Raw genomic sequence first — 22,736 nt, 5'->3', positions numbered from 1 at the left:
GAAATTAAATATAACTCGTATATATTAAGTAAAGAGGACCTAGAGGTTGTGTAAAGCTATAAAGCTATTACGAAAGAGTACGCAAACACCGTGCTGACGTGCATACACCGAATTTGACGAGCAACTGGAACACACTCCTCTTACCCCCCAACTCGTTTCTTTTTTAATTTAATTATTTAATCATGTAGAAACTAACACAACGTGGCATACTTTTTATTGCAAAAAAATGCATTTATTTTCCAGAATGAACCGTGATTAATCAGCGCAAACATGAGCGAATTGTCAAACGGTCCGAAGAAATCGATTGGCAATATGTTTCTGAGAAGTGGAATCGAAAAGATACTCGCTGATCGGGATATCAAGCGAAAAGAGAACTTGCAGCTCAAAAAAGCGTGTGAAAGTGCTCTTGGTGGGTGTTTGGTTGAGAAATTGATGAATTTTCACAGTTTTTTAGTTTATTTCTAAGCTTAATTTCTTGAAATTCAGTGAAAAAAGCTGTAAATACATGTAAAAATCCCATTAAAATGTCTAAAAACATTGGTTGAGGCTCACACTACAAACTACATCTCACCAGCCTCAACCAATTGCAAAAAACCCCACGTTTTGGCTTTTTTGGGATTACAATCCATTTTTTCAAGATTTTCTCAGTTAAAAGCTTATTTCTCAGCTTAATATCTTAAAAATTCTGGAAAAAAGGTGTAAATTCATATAAAAATCCCATTTTGTCGTTGATTGAGGCTCACACTACAAACTACACGATTTCGCCAGCCTCAACCACATTCTAAACTCTTAATTTCAAAGAAAATTTGTTTTTTTTTCTCTTGAAAATACTAATTTTCAGCTAAACTTGTCAAAAAACGATTGAACTGTGAAAAAAAACCTAGAAAATTGGTTGAGGCTGAAAAACTTTGTAGTTTGTAGTCGCGTGGCCTCAACCAAATTTTTGGTGAGGCTCACAGACTACAAACTACAAAATTTTTCAGCCTCAACCAATGAATTCTACGTTTTTTCGAGAAATTTTCACAATTTTTGAATAAAGTCCCCAAAAAACCAAAAAAGGGGAATTTTTCGATCGGTTTCTGTCGAAAAATCTGAAATTAAAATTTAAAAAAGCGAGGAAATTCGGAAAATCACAATGGTTGAGGCTAAGAATAGTGTAGTTTGTAGCCACAGCCTCACCCATCTCGAATTGTGGTTGAGGCTTACACTACAAACTACAAAGTTTCTGTAGCCTCACCCAACACAATTTTTCATGAAATTTCAAATTTTTTAAAAAGAATTTTATTGTTTTAACAATTTAAAATCACTGAAATTTAGCAAAAAATAATATTTTTTGATTTAAAAATACTTTGCAGAAGAACTAAAAGCCGCGGAAGAGCAAGATGCCTCACCAAGCTCAAACGGAGAACACCTACCAGATGCGGGTGGCACCGCCGTCGAAGCCGATCGATATTTCCTGCCATTCGAGCTCGCGTGCAACTCGAAAAGCCCGAAAATCGTGATAACCGCGTTGGATTGCCTACAGAAATTGATCGCCTACGGACATTTGACGGGTCGTGGCGCTGATATTTCAAATCCGGAACGAAAGTTAATTGATCGAATTGTCGAAGCGATTTGTGCACCGTTTTTAGGTCAAGGAACTGATGAAACTGTACTTTTGCAGTTGATTAAGGTAGTTTCTAGCGAATTTTTAATGCAAAAATTGAGGTTTAGACCATAAAATACACATTAGAGGTGGTGTAGTCGAATTTTTTTATTGCCTTTTAGACTCAAAATTGTCTGAAAACACCGAATTTCGTAATGAAACTGGTTGAAAACTTCTCAAAAAAAGTTATGACGGCTCAAAAAATGGCCTAAAATTAGTTAAAATCGGAAATTTGACCGACTTGTCAAGCGGCTGGAAACTATTTTTTTTCGAAATCACCATCAAATTTTAAGTCTACAAATTGATTATTTTGCGTTTTAAACTTCATTTAGGTATTTAAAAATCGATGGATGGCGAGATTTTTAATTTTTTTAACCCAAAACTCGCCGTCCATCGATTTTTAAATACCGTATTTCTTCTATTAATATGGCTGCAAAACTATTTTTCGATGGTCTTCCCGCTTGCAATACTAATAGGGAGTGCAAGACTATTAGGGAGTGCAATACTAATTTTCAGAACATTTTTCTGAGTTTGAGCTTACTAGTTTTTTTTTGAAAAAGCTCGAATCTTATGTAAAAATTCAGAAAATTTGATTTTAATTGCAACATATAAGTTCAAAAACTTCAATCTCGTAGAAATATTGTGAAAAACTGTTGCAAAATAGGTAAAAGTTTTTGTTGAAATCCTGAAATTAGCGAGATGGGTTTGCAATAAAAAAAAGTAAACGCAAGACTAATAGGGAGTGCAAGTCTAATAGGGAGGCCATACTAATAGAAGAAATACGGTACCTAAATGAAGTTTAAACGCAAGATAATCAACTTGTAGACTTAAAATTTGACGGTGATTTCGAAAAAAAAATAGTTTCCAGCCGCTTGACAAGTCGGTCGAATTTCCGATTTTAACTAATTTTAGGCCATTTTTTGAGCCGTCATAACTTTTTTTTGAGAAGTTTTCAAAAAGTTTCATTATGAAATTTGGTGTTTTCAGACAATTTTGAGTCTAATAAGGCAATAAAAAAAATGCGACTACATCACCTTTAAAATCTAATTTTTTTTAAAATTAAAAACTAAAATAAACCAAGTTAAAGGCTGTGCTTGCCGTTGTTCTCTCAACTCACTGTGAAGTACACGGAGCATCACTTATTCTCGCTGTTCGGACATGCTTCAACATTTATTTAACGTCAAAAAGCCCGATTAATCAGGCGACGGCTAAGGGAACACTTACACAGGTGAGAAAAATCACTAAAAATCAGATTTATAATTTAATAATTTCAAAATTTTCAGGTTATCAATACGGTTTTTGGAAATATGGAAAAGTTTGGAAATATTAAAGACGATGAGACGATTGTGAGAGAAGTTGTGGAGGTTCTTGTATCGAATACAATATCCAATGAAGTGGTAGGGTTTTTTTCTAGAAAGAAATATCGTAATTCTTGAAAACATCTACATTTTCCTCTAAAAATGTATTTTTTTCACACGAAAACATCGAATTTTGAACGAAAAGTTTAAATTTTCATTGAAAAAACATTGAAAATTGGCTAAAAACTGATTTTTAGGATTTTTTTAAAAGCTTAATGGTTTAATGGTTAATGTAGTTTGTAGTCTGAAAGGAATTTTGATTTTTTTTTTCGAAAAAACGACAATTTTCGCTGAAAATCCACTAACAAACTACAATATTTTATAGCCTCAACCAAAAAAATATATTTTGGTGAGGCTTACACTACAAACTACAATATTTTATTAGCCTCAACCAAAAAAAATTATTTTGGTGAGGCTCACACTACAAACTACAATATTTTATAGCCTCAACCAAAAAAATGTATTTTGGTGAGGCTTACACTACAAACTACAATATTTTATAGCCTCAACCAAAAAAATATATTTTGGTGAGGCTCACACTACAAACTACAATATTTTATTAGCCTCAACGAAAAAAAATATTTTGGTTGAGGCTCACACTACAAACTACAATATTTTATTAGCCTCAACGAAAAAAATATTTTGGTTGAGACTCACACTACAAACTACAAGTTTCTAAGCCTCACCCAAAATTTTACATGATTTTTAGTGAAAACTGCTAGTTTTTGAGCTTTTTATTAAATTTTTCGAATTAAAATAGTTTAGTTCTAAAAAAAAAGTTAAAACTACAAACTACACGATAGTGGCATAGGAAAATGTGTAGTTTGTAGCCAATAGTTTAAATATTTAATTAAATAATGTTTGCAGAGCGACGAAACAAGTGAAGCCGGAGGAACTCATCGACAGAATGGCTCAACAATGGGTGAAAGTGAGGCTCCACTGGATGATCAATTTACATTTATGAATGCATATCAAAAGGATGCTTTTCTAGTATTCCGTGCTCTTTGTATTCTTGCACAGAAGGAAGAAGGTGGTGCATCAAATGAAATGAGCCTTCGATCGAAACTTCTTGCACTGGAAATGCTTCTTCTTGTACTCCAAAACTCTTCATCAATCCTTCAATCCTCCCAGCCGTGTATAATAGTTATTAAACGAACGTTGTGTATGGCATTAACCCGTAACGCGGTTAGCAATAATATTCAAGTATTTGAAAAGTCGCTGGCCATATTTGTGGAGCTATTGGACAAATTTAAAACACATCTCAAAGCTTCGATTGAGGTTTTCTTTAATAGTGTCATTCTTCCGATGCTTGATTCGAATACGTGTGCTTTTGAACAGAAATGGATTGTTCTTAATACAATTGGTACGTTATTTAATTTAAATTTGTTACGTTAAATGCCTAGAAAGTTGGTTGAGGCTAACAGAAACGTTGTAGTTTGTAGTTAGCTAATGAACTTTACAAATTGAAACGCTTTTGGCAATAAAAATTGCTTTTTTTTTTTGAAATTTATTACTAACATTGTGAATCGCAGTGATTTTAAATTGTTAAAAAAAATGAAATTCGAAAAAAACTGAAAATTCCATGAAAAATTAAGAAAAACAATTGGGTGAGGCTACCGAAACGTTGTAGTTTGTAGTGTGAGCCTCAAACAAAATTGGGTGAGGCTGTGGCTACAAACTACACATTTATTAGCCTCAACCATTGTTTTTTCAGAGTTTTTATCATTTTATAAATTTAATTTCTGATTTTTCGATCGGATCGAAAATAAATAAATTATTCGTGTTTTAGTGATTTTATTCAATAAAAAAAAATTAAAATTACTCGAGAAAACGTATAATTCCTTGGGTGAGGCTACAGTGACTTTGTAGTTTGTAGTGTGAGCCTCAACCAAAACTTGAGATGGGCCAGGCTGTGGCTACAAACTACACAATTCTTAGCCTCAACCATTGTTTTTTTCAGAGTTTCCTCGTTTTTTTTTAAGTTTAAATTTCAGATTTTTTGAAAAAAAATATTTCCATAATTCGTATTTTAGTGATTTTATATTAAATTTCATGAAACAACGTAGAATTCTTTGGTTGAGGCTACAGTAACTTTGTAGTTTGTAATTTTGGTTTTTCTAAAGTATTCAAAATTGTTCTACATAATTCCACGATAATTCTACACTACAAACTACAATATTATCTTGGCTTCAATCAAATAATGCTAAGTTTGTTGAGGCTTACACTACAAACTACACAATTTACTGAGCCTCACTTAAGTTATTAAATTGGAAAATGTCCCAAATTTGCATAAAAATCTTTTTTTTTTTTCAGGAAAAATCCTTGCGAATCCCCAATCAGTTGTGGATATGTTTGTGAATTACGATTGTGATATGACGTCACCGAATCTATTCAAATCAATTGTGGAAGTTGTGTCAAAGACAACACGGACCACTATCAATGAAAATGCACCGCCCGCGCAGAAGGAAAAGTATGGGTGGTGGCCGAGTTTTTGTCTAGGCCATGGAAATTTGTTAAAAATTCTAGAAACATTAGAAAATTTTTGGAACAAATAATTAATTTTAAATATAATATTTATTTCTAAAAAAATTGTGAACATTTTTGAAAAAAAAAATATTTTTAAAGCTTTTTTTTAAAACAATTTTATTAATTTTGGCTTATAAAAATGTCTTTCGTCAAACTAATTTTCATTTTAAAAAATCCGATTTTCCAGGAAAAACCTGAAAATTTAGCTGGAAAATTTAAAGTTTGGTTTTTTTTCAGAGAACGAGCAATGCGGCTTCTGGGATTAAGCTGCCTGACGGATCTTCTTCAATGTCTTGTTGATTGGTGGCAAGTGTGTGAAGTACAGAAAATTACAAGTGGTACGCGGATTGATTTGAAACGACGGCGATTTTTTTATGGAAATATTGGGAAAAATCCCGAAAAACGAACATTTATAATCAATTTTCACGTTAAAATACTAGAAATTGAAATTAAAATTGACGAAAATCGCGAATTCCGAGTTTCCAAAAACTGCGTTCCGACCAGCGTTCGCGACCACGCCTATTTTTGAACCAATCAGCAAACATGGGCGTGGCCAGGCGTGCTGATTGGTCGGACGTTTTTTAGTGGAAATTCTCAATTTTCAAAAGCAAAATTGAAATTTAACGTAAAATTGCAATGTTTTTTTGTAGAATTTCGAAAAATAATTTATTTTCGTTTTTAAAAACTAAAAATTTTTTGAAAAATTAAATTATGAACTTCCGACCAATCAGCGTTCGCCACCACGCCCATTTTTAAACCAATCAGCAATGATGGGCGTGGCCAAGTGTTCTGATTGGTTGAAAGATTTCGTTTTTGAGGAAATTCAAATTATCGTAAAAATCATCGAATATTACATATAATTTGAATGAAAATTAAAATAAATGTTTTTAAAAACATTAAACAATAGTAACTTTAATAATAAAAAATTATTGCAAAAATTTAATTTAAATAATCTCAAAATTTCTTCAAACAGATATCGATGACGCGGAGCCCAGTGAGCAACAACACGGTGAAACATTCGAAGCATTTGAAACTCTAAAACAACAAAAAAATCTAATGGAACAAGGCATTCAAATATTCTCGGAAAAACCGAAAAAAGGACTGAAATTCCTTCAAGAACACGGTTTTGTTGGAACTGATGCTGTAGAAGTTGCCGAGTTTATGATGAAAGAAGAACGGCTGAATAAGACACAAGTTGGAGATTTTCTAGGCGATTCTGATGAATTTAATAATTCTGTAATGCATGCATATATTGATTTTTTGGATTTCTCGTCGATTGATATTCTCGCAGCGTTGAGAATGTTTTTGGAGAAATTTAGATTACCAGGTGAGAGCTGGAAAATGAGAAAAATTGAAAACTTTTTTTAAAAAATCCATGAAAATGTAATTTTTTCAGTAAAATAGAATGTTTTAGAGGAAAATATGCGCGAAAATTTGATTTTTTAAAGCTGGAAAAAAAAATTTGGAAAATGCAATTTTATTCGAAAAACAGAATTTTTGAGCGAAAATTGTATGAAAATTCAAGTTTTTGAAGCAAAAATGTATGCAAACTGCATTTTTCAACAAATAATTCATAAAAATAAAACTTTAAGCCAAAATCGTCGTGAAAATCCGATTTTTAATGCAAAAGATTTATGAAAACTGGATTTTTTTTTGTGAAAAAGTCATAAAAATTGGATTCTCAGCGAAAAATCTATGAAAATTCGATTTTTTTGAAAGGCAAAATTCGTGAAAATTGCAATTTCTTCATCAAAAGTGGAGTTTTAGGTTAAAAATCTATGAAAGCTGATTTTTTAGCGAAAAATCCAAAAAAAAATCAATTTTTTGCGGAAAATAGAAATTTTAAAGGCCAAAAATTATGAACACTGGAATTTTTTTGTGAAAAATCCATAAAAAATTCAATTTTTAGCTAAAAATTTCACAAAATTTCACAAAGCGCCAAATTCAAAATCTATATTAATTTTTGCAGGAGAAGCTCAAAAAATCGATCGCCTAATGTTGAAAAATCCTTAAAAACTGAATTTTTCACCTGAAAATTACACGTTTTAAGCCAATAATAAGTTGAAAAAACGAATTTTTAATTGAAAATCTATAAAAATCAAATTTTAAGCTAAAAAATCTTAGAAATCCGATTTTTAATGCCACAATTTAATGAATACTGGAATTTTTGTAAATAATTCATCAAAATTGGATCATCAGCGAAAAAATCGTTAAAATTGCAATTTCTTCATTAAAATGGGATTTTTAACTCATCAAAAATCCATAAAAATTCACAAAATTGAATTTTTAAGGCGAAAATTAGTGGATTTTCAGTTTAGAAAACTGTAGTTTGTAGTGTAATGTTCAAAAAAATTTTTAGCGCCAAATTCAAAATGTTTAAATTAACCATATACATAAATATACATACATATACAATAAAAAATTGCATTTTTAGCGCAAAGCATATGAAAAAAAAAAAAAAAAAAAAAAAAAAAAAATTTTTACGCAAAAAATTCATGGAAATGTATTTTTTTTAGGCCAAATTTTAGGAAAATTGAATTTTTGTGAAAAACTAATGGGGCTATTCAAGTAGTGTCGGAAAATTAAAAAGTGTAGAAAAATTACGTCACAAATGTATTAAAATACATTCTGGTACATTACTTGAATAACCCCATAATAGAAAATTCGATTTTTAGGGAAAAGTTTACAAAATTTTACAAAAAATTGAAGTATCAATTAACCATATAGGTACATAAATTTTTGCAGGAGAAGCTCAAAAAATCGATCGCCTAATGTTGAAATTCGCTTCGCGATACCTGGACTGTAATCCACGCCAAGGAATATTTGCCTCAGCCGACGCTGCCTACGTACTCGCGTTCTCAATTATCATGTTAACAACGGATCTACATAATAAAACAGTAAAGAATAAAATGACGAAACAAGGATATATTAATATGAATCGAGGTATTAATGAAGGTGGAAATATTCCTGTTGAACTGCTCGAAGCGATTTTCGAAGATATTTCGAAGAATGAGATTAAGATGAGAGCCGGAGCCACTGCTTTGCTCAGATCTCGGGTTACACCAGGACAAGGAGCACTGGCAACTGATAAAGAACGAAGAGCTATGGCTGCACTGGAAATGGAGGCTTTGTCTGAAACTGCGAGGTTTCGAATTTTCTATAATAGGAGGAAAATCCTGAAATTTTTGAAAAAAAAATTCCGAAAATTTTGCGAAAAAATCCTTTTTTTTCGAACTTCTAAGAAATTGTCAAAAAAAAGCTGTATTTCCTATGAAATTCGTTTGAAATATGAATTTCTCGGTAAAAAATTCCAAAATGTCCAAAATTTATTTTTTACATAAAATTTGAATTTACCGCCAAAACATTTTTTAAATATTAATTTCGAACTTAAATTTACGGGAAAATTAAAAAGTTGAATTTTCTATCAAATTTTCTAGGAAAATCGTTTAAAAATATGAATTTTTCGAAGATAAAATGTAATTTTCATTTGGAAAAAATTTAAAATTCAATACTTTTCTATTTACGATAATTTGAATTTCGTTAAAAAACTACAACTTTGTGGACCAATCAGCACGCTTGGCCACGCCCATCGTTGCTGATTGGTCTAAAAATGGGCGTGGTCGCGAACGCTGATTGGTTGGAGTCTTTTGAAGTAAAATTGTTTTTTTTTTTTGGAAATTCGAACTGTGAAATTCATTTTTTTTTTGTGAATTTTTGGTCGGTTTTAAAAAATAGAGAAATGCTTTAAACAAATTTATTTTGAAAACATTGAAAATTAACATTTTTCAATTTTTTCGTTGGTTTCTGCATTTTCCAAAAAAAAAAAATTTCAGTTTTCTGAAATTCGCAACAAAAAAAAATCAAAATTTCAAGAAATTCGTTCAAAAATATGAATTTTTAAAAATTTCAAATTCTTTAAAACAGTTTTTTGTTGAAAATTTTGCAAAAAAAATTTTTTGTTAAAAACCTATGAATATTCACGAAAGCATTGAGTTTTCCGTAAATTTCACTATTTTGGAAAGTAGGAAAATTCAGAAAAATTCCCGAAAAATTAAAATTTCAAAAAAAAAAAAATCCGAAACCAACATTAATTTTTTACAGGAAAACTAAACTAGCTCATAAAAATTGGGAACTTTTCCGAAAATTTGGAAATTTCCATTTCTTTACTCCCAAAATTCATCTATATACATTTCCAGAGCCCTAATGGAGTCTGCAAGTGACGCTGATGCCTATTTCACTCCAGCACAACACCAACATCACGTAAAACCAATGTTCAAAATCTGCTGGACACCATGCCTTGCCGCATTCTCAGTCGGTGTACAAATGTCGGATGATGAAGAAGAATGGTCTCTTTGTTTGAGAGGTTTTCGTCTGGGAGTACGTGCCGCGTGTGTTCTACAAGCAACACTTGAACGGAATGCATTTATACAGGCACTTGCGAGATTTACTCTTTTAACGGCAAAAAATTCATTGGGAGAAATGCGAGTGAAGAATATTGAAGCAATCAAGCTTTTACTATTAATTGGTGATGAAGATGGAGAATATCTTGAAGAGAATTGGGTTGATGTTATGAAATGTATGAGTTCTCTTGAATTAGTACAATTAATTGGAACTGGACTTAATTCTGCAATGTCTCATGATACGGATAGTAGTCGACAGTGTAAGTTTGCGAAAATGAACATAAAAACTGAATTTTCCAGCGAAAAATTCAGGAAAATTCGATTTTAGGGCAAAAAATTGATCCTTCGGCGAAATCGGACTTATAGCGACGAAAAAATCCATGGAACCTGAATTTTTTAAGCGAAAAATCTATGAAAATTCGATTTTAAGCCAAAAATTAATAGAAATAAATTGAATTAATAAGTTAAACTACAAACTACAAAGCCAGAATGACTGGACGCTTGCAATTGACCATTTAACGTTATTCCTCTAGTTGGGTGGGCTACAAACTACATAATTTTTGAACGAAAAATCAAGATTAAAATTTTAATTTTGGGTTGAGGCTCTCAGACTACAAACTACAACTTTTTTTAGCCTCAACCAAGAAATATTAAATTTTCATCGAGGCTCACAGACTACAAACTAAACTTTTTTCCACGATTTTGAATAGAATTCTGCAATTTTTGTTCGTTTTTTACTTTGCTGATCAAATCATTACTTATATATAAAAAAAATACATGAGGGATGTTACAATTGTAGTTTGTAGTCTGTGACGTCACACTTGCAAGGTGTTTCCGGCTGTTGAAGGGATTGTGGGTTGAGGTTAGTGGTGGGATATGGTCGGGATACTGTAGTAGTACTGTAGGGGTACTGTAGGGTTACTGTAGGGTTACTGTAGGATTACTGTAGTTTTGGAAAAATTGACTTTTTGTCTTTTGAAGTGATATTGGTTTGAGGTTAGTGGTGGGATATGGTCGGGGTACTGTAGTAGTACTGTAGAGGTACTGTAGGATTACTGTATTTTTGAAAAAAATTGGCTTTTCGTCTTTTGAAGTGATATTGCTTTGGGGTTAGTGTCGGGATATGGTTGGGGTACTGTAGTTGTACTGTAGAGGTACTGTAGGAGTACTGTAGGATTACTGAAGTTTGGGAAAAATTGACTTTTCGTCTATTGAACGGATATTGGAAACTTTGAGAAAATTCCGGAATGCTCCAGAACCTTCTGGAAAATTCGAGAAAATTCTGGAATGTTCCAGAACCTTCTGGAAAATTCGAGAAAATTCTGGAATGCTCCAGAACCTTCTGGAAAATTTGAGAAAATTCTGGAATGTTCCAGAACCTTCTGGAAAATCCGAGAAAATTCTGGAATGCTCCAGAACCTTCTGGAAAATTCGAGAAAATTCTGGAATGTTCCAGAACCTTCTGGAAAATCCGAGAAAATTCTGGAATGCTCCAGAACCTTCTGGAAAATTTGAGAAAATTCTGGAATGTTCCAGAACCTTCTGGAAAATCCGAGAAAATTCTGGAATGCTCCAGAACCTACTGGAAAATTCGAGAAAATTCTGGAATGTTCCAGAACCTTCTGGAAAATCCGAGAAAATTCTGGAATGCTCCAGAACCTTCTGGAAAATTCGAGAAAATTCTGGAATGCTCCAGAACCTTCTGGAAAATTCGAGAAAATTCTGGAATGCTCCAGAACCTTCTGGAAAATTCGAGAAAATTCTGGAATGTTCCAGAACCTTCTGGAAAATCCGAGAAAATTCTGGAATGCTCCAGAACCTTCTGGAAAATCCGAGAAAATTCTGGAATGCTCCAGAACCTACTGGAAAATTCGAGAAAATTCTGGAATGTTCCAGAACCTTCTGGAAAATCCGAGAAAATTCTGGAATGCTCCAGAACCTTCTGGAAAATTCGAGAAAATTCTGGAATGCTCCAGAACCTTCTGGAAAATTCGAGAAAATTCTGGAATGCTCCAGAACCTTCTGGAAAATTCGAGAAAATTCTGGAATGTTCCAGAACCTTCTGGAAAATCCGAGAAAATTCTGGAATGCTCCAGAACCTTCTGGAAAATCCGAGAAAATTCTGGAATGCTCCAGAACCTACTGGAAAATTCGAGAAAATTCTGGAATGTTCCAGAACCTTCTGGAAAATCCGAGAAAATTCTGGAATGCTCCAGAACCTTCTGGAAAATTCGAGAAAATTCTGGAATGCTCCAGAACCTTCTGGAAAATTCGAGAAAATTCTGGAATGCTCCAGAACCTTCTGGAAAATTCGAGAAAATTCTGGAATGTTCCAGAACCTTCTGGAAAATCCGAGAAAATTCTGGAATGCTCCAGAACCTTCTGGAAAATCCGAGAAAATTCTGGAATGCTCCAGAACCTTCTGGAAAATTCGAGAAAATTCTGGAATGCTCCAGAACCTTCTGGAAAATTCGAGAAAATTCTGGAATGCTCCAGAACCTTCTGGAAAATTCGAGAAAATTCTGGAATGTTCCAGAACCTTCTGGAAAATCCGAGAAAATTCTGGAATGCTCCAGAACCTTCTGGAAAATTCGAGAAAATTCTGGAATGTTCCAGAACCTTCTGGAAAATTCGAGAAAATTCGTGGTGAGACCCTTCGTGGTGAGACCCATCTTGGCGAGACCCATAAGTTTTGGCGGGAAATTCAAAATTTCTGTGAAAATTTTTAGCGGGAATTCAAATTTTCTGTGAAAAATTTTGGCGGGAATTCAAATTTTCTGTGAAAAATTTTGGCGGGAATTCAAAATTTCTGTGAAAAATTATAACGGGAATTCAAATTTTCTGTGAAAAGTTTTGGCGGGAATTCAAAATTTCAGTGAAAAATTTTGGCGGGAATTCAAATTTTCTGTGAAAAGTTTTGGCGGGAATTCAAAATTTCTGTGAAAAATTTTGGCGGGAATTCAAGTTTTCTGTGAAAAATTTTGGCGGGAATTCAAAATTTCTGTGAAAAATTATAACGGGAATTCAAAATTTCTGTGAAAAATTTTGGCGGGAATTCAAAATTTCTATGAAAAATTTTGGCGGGAATTCAAAATTTCTATGAAAAATTTTGGCGGGAATTCAAAATTTCTATGAAAAATTTTGGCGGGAATTCAAAATTTCTATGAAAAATTTTGGCGGGAATTCAAAATTTCTGTGAAAAATTTTGGCGGGAATTCAAAATTTCTATGAAAAATTTTGGCGGGAATTCAAAATTTCTGTGAAAAATTTTGGCGGGAATTCAAAATTTCTGTGAAAAATTTTGGCGGGAATTCAAAATTTCTATGAAAAATTTTGGCGGGAATTCAAAATTTCTATGAAAAATTTTGGCGGGAATTCAGAATTTCTGTGAAAAATTATAACGGGAATTCAAAATTTCTGTGAAAAATTTTGGCGGGAATTCAAAATTTCTGTGAAAAATTTTGGCGGGAATTCAAAATTTCTATGAAAAATTTTGGCGGGAATTCAAAATTTCTATGAAAAATTTTGGCGGGAATTCAAAATTTCTATGAAAAATTTTGGCGGGAATTCAAAATTTCTGTGAAAAATTTTGGCGGGAATTCAGAATTTCTGTGAAAAATTATAACGGGAATTCAAAATTTCTGTGAAAAATTTTGGCGGGAATTCAAAATTTCTATGAAAAATTTTGGCGGGAATTCAAAATTTCTATGAAAAATTTTGGCGGGAATTCAGAATTTCTGTGAAAAATTATAACGGGAATTCAAAATTTCTGTGAAAAGTTTTGGCGGGAATTCAAATTTTCTGTGAAAAATTTTGGCGGGAATTCAAATTTTCTGTGAAAAGTTTTGGCGGGAATTCAAAATTTCTGTGAAAAATTTTGGCGGGAATTCAAAATTTCTGTGAAAAATTTTGGCGGGAATTCAAAATTTCTGTGAAAAGTTTTGGCGGGAATTCAAATTTTCTGTGAAAAATTTTGGCGGGAATTCAAAATTTCTGTGAAAATTTTTAGCGGGAATTCAAATTTTCTGTGAAAAATTTTGGCGGGAATTCAAAATTTCTGTGAAAAATTTTGGCGGGAATTCAAAATTTCTGTGAAAAATTTTGGCGGGAATTCAAAATTTCAGTGAAAAATTTTGGCGGGAATTCAAATTTTCTGTGAAAAATTTTGGCGGGAATTCAAAATTTCTGTGAAAAATTATAACGGGAATTCAAATTTTCTGTGAAAAGTTTTGGCGGGAATTCAAAATTTCTGTGAAAAATTTTGGCGGGAATTCAAAATTTCTGTGAAAAATTATAACGGGAATTCAAAATTTCAGTGAAAAATTTTGGCGGGAATTCAAATTTTCTGTGAAAAATTTTGGCGGGAATTCAAAATTTCTGTGAAAAATTTTGGCGGGAATTCAAATTTTCTGTGAAAAATTTTGGCGGGAATTCAAAATTTCAGTGAAAAATTTTGGCGGGAATTCAAATTTTCTGTGAAAAGTTTTGGCGGGAATTCAAAATTTCTGTGAAAAATTTTGGCGGGAATTCAAAATTTCAGTGAAAAATTTTGGCGGGAATTCAAATTTTCTGTGAAAAATTTTGGCGGGAATTCAAAATTTCTGTGAAAAATTATAACGGGAATTCAAGTTTTCTGTGAAAAATTTTGGCGGGAATTCAAAATTTCTATGAAAAATTTTGGCGGGAATTCAAAATTTCTATGAAAAATTTTGGCGGGAATTCAAAATTTCTATGAAAAATTTTGGCGGGAATTCAAAATTTCTATGAAAAATTTTGGCGGGAATTCAAAATTTCTGTGAAAAATTATAACGGGAATTCAAAATTTCTGTGAAAAATTTTGGCGGGAATTCAAAATTTCTATGAAAAATTTTGGCGGGAATTCAAAATTTCTATGAAAAATTTTGGCGGGAATTCAGAATTTCTGTGAAAAATTATAACGGGAATTCAAAATTTCTGTGAAAAATTTTGGCGGGAATTCAAAATTTCTGTGAAAAATTTTGGCGGGAATTCAAAATTTCTGTGAAAAATTATAACGGGAATTCAAAATTTCTGTGAAAAATTTTGGCGGGAATTCAAAATTTCTATGAAAAATTTTGGCGGGAATTCAAAATTTCTGTGAAAAATTTTGGCGGGAATTCAAAATTTCTATGAAAAATTTTGGCGGGAATTCAAAATTTCTGTGAAAAATTTTGGCGGGAATTCAAAATTTCTATGAAAAATTTTGGCGGGAATTCAAAATTTCTGTGAAAAATTTTGGCGGGAATTCAAAATTTCTATGAAAAATTTTGGCGGGAATTCAAAATTTCTGTGAAAAATTTTGGCGGGAATTCAAAATTTCTATGAAAAATTTTGGCGGGAATTCAAAATTTCTATGAAAAATTTTGGCGGGAATTCAAAATTTCTGTGAAAAATTTTGGCGGGAATTCAGAATTTCTGTGAAAAATTATAACGGGAATTCAGAATTTCTGTGAAAAATTATAACGGGAATTCAAGTTTTCTGTGAAAAATTTTGGCGGGAATTCAAAATTTCTGTGAAAAATTTTGGCGGGAATTCAAAATTTCTGTGAAAAATTATAACGGGAATTCAAAATTTCTGTGAAAAATTTTGGCGGGAATTCAAAATTTCTGTGAAAAATTATAACGGGAATTCAAAATTTCTATGAAAAATTTTGGCGGGAATTCAAAATTTCTGTGAAAAATTTTGGCGGGAATTCAAAATTTCTATGAAAAATTTTGGCGGGAATTCAAAATTTCTATGAAAAATTTTGGCGGGAATTCAAAATTTCTGTGAAAAATTTTGGCGGGAATTCAAAATTTCTATGAAAAATTTTGGCGGGAATTCAAAATTTCTGTGAAAAATTTTGGCGGGAATTCAAATTTTCTGTGAAAAATTTTGGCGGGAATTCAGAATTTCTGTGAAAAATTATAACGGGAATTCAAAATTTCTGTGAAAAATTATAACGGGAATTCAAAATTTCTGTGAAAAATTTTGGCGGGAATTCAAAATTTCTGTGAAAAATTTTGGCGGGAATTCAAAATTTCTGTGAAAAATTTTGGCGGGAATTCAAAATTTCTATGAAAAATTTTGGCGGGAATTCAAAATTTCTGTGAAAAATTTTGGCGGGAATTCAAAATTTCTATGAAAAATTTTGGCGGGAATTCAAAATTTCTGTGAAAAATTTTGGCGGGAATTCAAAATTTCTATGAAAAATTTTGGCGGGAATTCAAAATTTCTGTGAAAAATTTTGGCGGGAATTCAAAATTTCTATGAAAAATTTTGGCGGGAATTCAAAATTTCTATGAAAAATTTTGGCGGGAATTCAAAATTTCTGTGAAAAGTTTTGGCGGGAATTCAAAATTTCTGTGAAAAATTTTGGCGGGAATTCAAATTTTCTGTGAAAAGTTTTGGCGGGAATTCAAAATTTCTGTGAAAAATTTTGGCGGGAATTCAAAATTTCTGAAAAAAAATTCTGGAATGTTCCAGAAGTTTCTAGAAAATTCGAGAAAAGTCTGGAATGTTCAATTCCCTGAAAGAATTCAAGAAACTTCTGCGAAGTTCTAGAACCTTTCAAGTTTTGATACTCCTAGAATATTCTGAAGTTTTAAGAATTAAAAAAAACCAGAAATTGTTATAGATAATTTCCAAAAACGCTCGCCAAAAACTTTCGGAAAGGACCGGAAAAAGTCTCATAAAAGTTCCAGGAAACTTGAGGTTTTAAAATTGTAATTGCTTAAAATTAAGTATATAATATTTATGTTGCTCGAAAACTTCCGGAAAACAAGGAAAAAACGTTCCATCTGCAGTGAAATGCTTAGAAATTTCAGAATTTGATTTTAATTTTGAGTACGCCAGTCGGAGCACGCGCTTCAGCGCGTGCGAACGGCTGGTTTCAAATAATTGTGTTCCAAATATCCAGTCTAACTATAATTTTTTAGCTTTAATCGCTTTTTTAAAATGCATTTCAAAAGAAAAAGTCGAAAAAAACGACTACAAACTACAATTCTGGTCAAAAGAATTTGTAGTATGTATGGGCTACAAACTACAAAAATGCTTAGCCTCACCTAGAAGAAACGGTACAAACTATACCTACATTCATATTAATAACTGAGAATAATGTTTGTAGTTTGTAGTCTCCGTCTCTACCACAGATAACCAAAATAACCAAAATATATCCAATTTTCAGACGTGATGAAAGCCACCGGAGGAATCGATGAAAAAACGCTTCACTCTTTGCAAGATGCTCTCGGTGAAACATCATCTCAATCAGTTGTAGTGGCAATTGATCGAATATTCAATGGTTCCGCCCGTCTTTCAGCAGAAGCTATTGTATATTTTGTACGTGCTCTTTGTGCAGTCTCTCGAGAAGAGCTATCACATCCGGCGGCTCCACGAATGTTTTTATTGGGAAAAGTTGTTGAAGTGGCGTTCTATAATATGAATAGAATTCGTTTGGAATGGAGTCGAATTTGGAATGTTATCGGTGAACATTTTAATGCGGCTGGATGTAATTCAAATGAAGCTGTTGCCTATTTTTCGGTGGATGCGCTGAGGCAGTTGTCGATCAAATTTTTGGAAAAGGGAGAACTTCCGAATTTCCGATTTCAGAAGGATTTCTTACGGCCGTTTGAGGTGCTTTTTTTCGGCTTAAAAGGATTTTTTTTTTTTGGAAAAATGCCGAAAAAACATCAGATTTAGACACTTTTTCGACTTTAAAACTGTTAAATTTTAAAAAATTGGCTTAAAAAATACGTTTTTTATTGGTAGAAGCTATAAAAGTTTTGTAGTTTGTAGTCTCTGAGCCTCACCCAAAATTAAATTTTTTTAAAATTTGGTTGAGGCTAGAAAATGTTGTAGTTTGTAGTATGAGCCTCAACCAAAATTAAAGTTTTTTTAATTGGTTGAGGCTAGAAAATGTTGTAGTTTGTAGTGTGTGAGCCTCAACAAAAATTAAAATTTTTTAATTGGTTGAGGCTAGAAAATATTGTAGTTTGTAGTGTGAGCCTCAACAAAAATTAAAATTTTTTAATTGGTTGAGTCTAGAAAATATTGTAGTTTGTAGTGTGAGCCTCAACAAAAATTAAAATTTTTAATTGGTTGAGGCTAGAAAATGTTGTAGTTTGTAGTCTCTAGGCCTCAACCAAAATTAAATCGTTTTAAAATTTGGTTGAGGCTGAGAAATGTTGTAGTTTGTAGTGGTTTGTAGTTTCCCCAAATTTGACGAAATTTATTGTTAAATTTTAAGCTCTAAACTAAAAAAGAATACTCGAATGTTTCACTCTTCAACGTGACGAATTGTAGTTTGTAGTCTTTCGCGTAGAAAAACCGACTTGGTAGAGGCTATAAAAGTTTTGTAGTTTGTAGTCTCTGAGCCTCAACCATTTACATTTTTTGATTTTGTTTTTTTACAAAATTTCGAATAAAATTTCAGAAATTGTGCTATTTTATTAATTTTTTTAATAGAAAAATTACATAATTTAACCGAAAATTTTAATTTTTGAATCGAAAACTTAGCAGAAAATTATGGAAAAATCCAGTTTTTCAAGAAAATAAAATCTATCTTTTTTGCAGGTAATAATGGTTCGAAACGGAAGTGCCCAGACACGAGATCTTGTCGTTCGATGCTGTGCTCATTTAGTAGAAGCTCACTCGTCTCGACTCAAATCCGGATGGCAGAATCTCTTTTCAGTATGGACAATTGCCGCCGGAGACCCTTCTACTGAAATTGGTGAAGCATCATTCCTCACCGCTCAGAAAGTCATCGAAAAACGTTTTAAAGAGGATTTTCCGGCGTTTTTAGACTCATTTCAAGAGGCGTTGAAGTGTTTACAAGAGTTTGCATGTAATCAAAATCAACCTGATATGAATATGGAAGCAATTCGATTGATTCGACTTTGTGCTGAGTATGTGTCGCCTGAAAAATTGCCCTGAAAAGCCGTGAAAACGGGGTGGTTGAGGCTCAGAGATACTTGTAGTTTGTAGTTCGTGAGCCTCACCAAAAAAATTTGGTTGAGGCTTAGATTTTATGTAGTTTGTAGTGTTAGCCTCACCAAAAAGAGTGAGAACAGTGTGTGAAAAGTTCATTTAAAAATTGGTTGAGGCTAACGAAATTTGTAGTTTGTAGTCGCGTAGCCTCAACCAAATTTTGGGTGATGCTCTCACTACAAACTACAAAGTTTTTCAGCCTCAACCAAAAAATTCCACGTTTTTTATGCAATTTTTAAATTGATTGAATTTTTTTTTTTTTTGGCGCACACGTTTGAAAATGTTGAAAATTCAAGCCTAAAATGGCTTAAAAATTGGTATTTTCGAAAATTTTCTGAAAAAAAAATTGAATTTTTTTCTAAAAAATGGCTCAAAATTGAACATTTTCGGTAATTTCAGTCAAAAATTACTTGAAATTCGGAATTGCCCGAAATTTTTTTTGAAATCCCGGTCAATTCCAGAATTTGAGAATTATCCAAATTTTTGTAGCTCAAGTTCGAAAATTTCAAAAATTTCAGTAAATAAAGACTAAAAATTTGACATTGACCAGCTCAGAATTTTTGTAGTTTGTAGTCTCTGAGCCTCAACCAAATATTTGAATTTCCCGGCTAAAATATTTTTCAAACTTGAAAAAAAACGTTTTCAAACATTACAGTAAAAAAGGGCTTGAAATTCAGAAATTTTAGTTAGGAATGCCTTTGAAATTTATTTTTCGAAAAGTTCCAGAAAAATAATTGAAATTTGAAATTTTAGTTTTAAAACATCACGAAATTTGGCATTTTTCAAATTTTAACCAAGAAAATGGAATTTTTTGAAAATTGAATAACTTTGTAGTTTGTAGTCTCTAAAATCCCCCATATTTCCAGCTACGTATCGGAGAATAGTGACAAAATCGATGAGGCCGCCCGTCGTGATGATCATCTTCATAAGGGATTAACTGCTGATCAACACGTATGGCTACGTGGATGGTTTCCAATATTCTTTGAATTGAGTTGTATTATTAATCGATGCAAATTGGATGTTCGAACACGGAGCTTAACTGTCATGTTTGAAATTATGAAACATCATGGATCGGATTTTAGGCCAGAATGGTGGAAGGATCTGTTGGAAATCGTTTTTCGCATTTTTGATCCATCGAAAATGGACGATCATCGAAGTGATGTGAGCACTTTTTGTAGTTTGTAGTTATTCATAGCGTTGTACATTTTATAGTGTAACGTATTTAAAACATGAAAACATTGACAAAAACTAATTTTTACCCGATTGAGTTTGATTTTTGACTGGCGTGCACACTACAAACTATAAAATTTTGTAGATTGTAGTCACTGAACTTCCTGAAACTTTTGGAATTTATTAAGAACTGGAAAATTGTAATATTTAAAAAAAATTGGCATGCATTTACATATAATTTTTCTCCGAATTCGGAATTTCCCGCCAAAAAATTATTTTTAACGAAAAATTTGAATTTTTCGGCAAAAAATGAATTTTTTTTAATATCAAAAAGTATATTTACTATGAGAGCTAACAATATATCGAAAACTATTGTAGTTTGTAGTTTGTAGTCTTCCTCCTCACAGCCTCAACCAATCACAAGTTTCAGAAGCGAGAATGGATGTCAACGACGTGTAATCATGCAATGTTGAGTGTTGTCGAAGTGTTCACACAATTCTACACTCAACTCTCCGTCTACGCACTTCCAATGATCTATCGTCAATTTGGAATCTTTATTCGACAACGTATCTTTTATAGTTTGTAGTCTCTCAGCCTCAACCATTTCAATTTCAGAAAACGAACAGCTCGCCAGATGTACGATTAGTTGCCTGGAATCACTAATCTCACAGAACGGAGAACGATTCACTGAGCCAATGTGGGAACAGACTATTGAATTGATTCGGGAGCTATTTGAGACGACACTGCCGAAATCGTTGCTCACATGGGAGCCGCCGAATTCTAATGGAATTGGGTCGGAGGATCGGACGAATGGGTTAGTTTTACGGGAAAATTGGCGAAAAAATAAGAAAAATCTAAGGATTATTGGTTTATTAATTAATGGTTAAGACTACAGACTACAAATTTCCAGCCTCAACCATTTGATGGTGAAGCTCAGAAATTCTGTAGTAGACTAAACACTACACTGCTAACTATATTACAAACTACATTCTATAATACACACTATATTAAGATTTAGACTACAAACTACAAACTACAAACTACAATTATTCTTCCAGATCCGACACTCTCTCATCGGAACAAATCGTCTTCTGTGTTGTACAAAATGAGCTCGTCGAAGCGGTCTCCCGGATTGTGCTCGGAGACCATCGGGAAAGTAAACGAGATCTTCAAATCGATGGCCTATTCACTCAAATGTCACCACAATTACTTTTGAGCATTTGTGATGCTCTCGCGGAAAGTCATACACTGGCGAAACAATTCAATAATAATAATGGGCAACGTGTATTGATTTGGAAAGCACGACTACTTGGATCTACGAAGCCCAATTTGATCAAGTGAGGCTACATACTACAAACTACAAACTATAAACTATAAACTATAAAATCATATTTTCAGCCAAGAAACGCGATCGCTAAGTGCAATGTTGGCTATTCTATTCCGCCTGCTCTACGATCTCCGAGCCCAATCGATTTCTGACAAAATTGCGATTCGAGTGTTAGAGTAAGTGTTTTGGTTGAGGCTCACACACACACACACACTACAAATACTACACATTTTCAGAGTCGTTTCACTTGCGCTCAGCGGCTACGGAGAAGCCGAATCCGACACCAGGCGGACTGCGTATGGACCAGTAATTTGTGAATTGTTGAGAGAATGCATTGCACTTCCGACCAACTTGATTCCGGTACTTGGGCCGGAGTTTCCATTAAAGTGAGGCTACAAACTACAAACTACAAACTACAAAATCGAAAAAAAAAACCAAAACTGAAAATTCTCGATTAAAAAAAAATCAAAAAAATTTAATTTGCAAAAATATATGTAATTATTGATTTATGACAAAAATGTAGATCGTAATGAATTTTTTTTTGAAAAATACAAACTACAAACTACAACCATTTTAACGAATAGTTATTATGATCATGTATCCATATTAAATAACCTATATATATATATGAAAAGAGAAAAATATACATTCACTTCATTTCAGACTCTGCGATCTCGTTGAAACGGCCGAAGATCAAACGATGCGAAAACTGCTCGCCGAGCTCTTCCGACGAATAATCAATTTTCAAACGAAATCACCAACAACTGTTCAAGAAGCGCTAGAAGAATCTCAGAAATCCCATATTTCGGAAAATTTCACTTGAAGCTAGCTCCCCACAGCTCTGATTAATTTCTCATTTTTGTGTGGCTCTTTTGTATTTAAATTAGATTATTCGCTTTATTTTCATTATTATTATTATTATTACTGATTTCAAACAAAAAAAATTCCATTGTTTTCAAATGGTTGTGATTCATCCCATGCTCCCCCCGTCAAATAATTCTCTACTTTTTTTTTCGTTTATTGTGATATTGATTTTTTTTTTCCTCCCCCGCATCCCCCTTTTTTAGACTTAAATTATTTCCAGATATGGCTCTACGGTTTTTCTTTGTGCTCTTTTCCCTTATTTATTATGAAACAACAATAGTTTTTGAAATTTTGAAGATGTTATTTTTTAATTTATCCATTTTTCTGGTTGAAAATGCCATTTTAAAGTATCTTTTTCGGTGAAAATTACTTTTTTTGTAGTTTGTAGCGTGAGCCTCAACTAAAAATATCCATTTTAACATTTTGGAACGAAGTTATTCAAATTTTGATTCGGAAATTGTAT

General features: G+C 32.6%; 1 protein-coding gene across 2 annotated transcripts; it reads left to right on the top strand.

The window, feature by feature from the left end:
• Positions 1 to 243: 243 nt before the first annotated feature.
• agef-1 (SEC7 domain-containing protein) lies at positions 244 to 22,626 on the top strand (the record flags this gene model as incomplete). 2 transcript variants are annotated; one of them, NM_001026627.9, is made up of 19 exons in its annotated part: positions 244 to 409; positions 1,356 to 1,672; positions 2,733 to 2,873; positions 2,929 to 3,042; positions 3,871 to 4,366; positions 5,317 to 5,473; positions 5,767 to 5,867; positions 6,503 to 6,856; positions 8,275 to 8,674; positions 9,726 to 10,189; positions 17,114 to 17,559; positions 18,499 to 18,830; positions 19,779 to 20,073; positions 20,513 to 20,648; positions 20,698 to 20,896; positions 21,141 to 21,419; positions 21,481 to 21,585; positions 21,646 to 21,795; positions 22,073 to 22,626. In NM_001026627.9, 19 exons carry the CDS (start codon positions 271 to 273, stop codon positions 22,230 to 22,232), a joined length of 4,785 nt encoding a protein of 1,594 aa, NP_001021798.2. The 2 variants fall into 2 exon arrangements, with proteins under 2 accessions (NP_001021798.2, NP_001021799.1); NM_001026628.5 differs by lacking the exons at positions 6,503 to 6,856; positions 8,275 to 8,674; positions 9,726 to 10,189; ... (7 more) ...; positions 21,646 to 21,795; positions 22,073 to 22,626 and having other exon boundaries at positions 271 to 409; positions 5,767 to 6,058.
• Positions 22,627 to 22,736: the final 110 nt, after the last annotated feature.

The sequence above is a fragment of the Caenorhabditis elegans genome, chromosome I (genome assembly GCF_000002985.6).
Source record: "Caenorhabditis elegans chromosome I".
Taxonomy (NCBI): Eukaryota; Metazoa; Nematoda; class Chromadorea; order Rhabditida; family Rhabditidae; genus Caenorhabditis; species Caenorhabditis elegans.
This window is presented reverse-complemented; position numbering and strand designations above follow the sequence as displayed.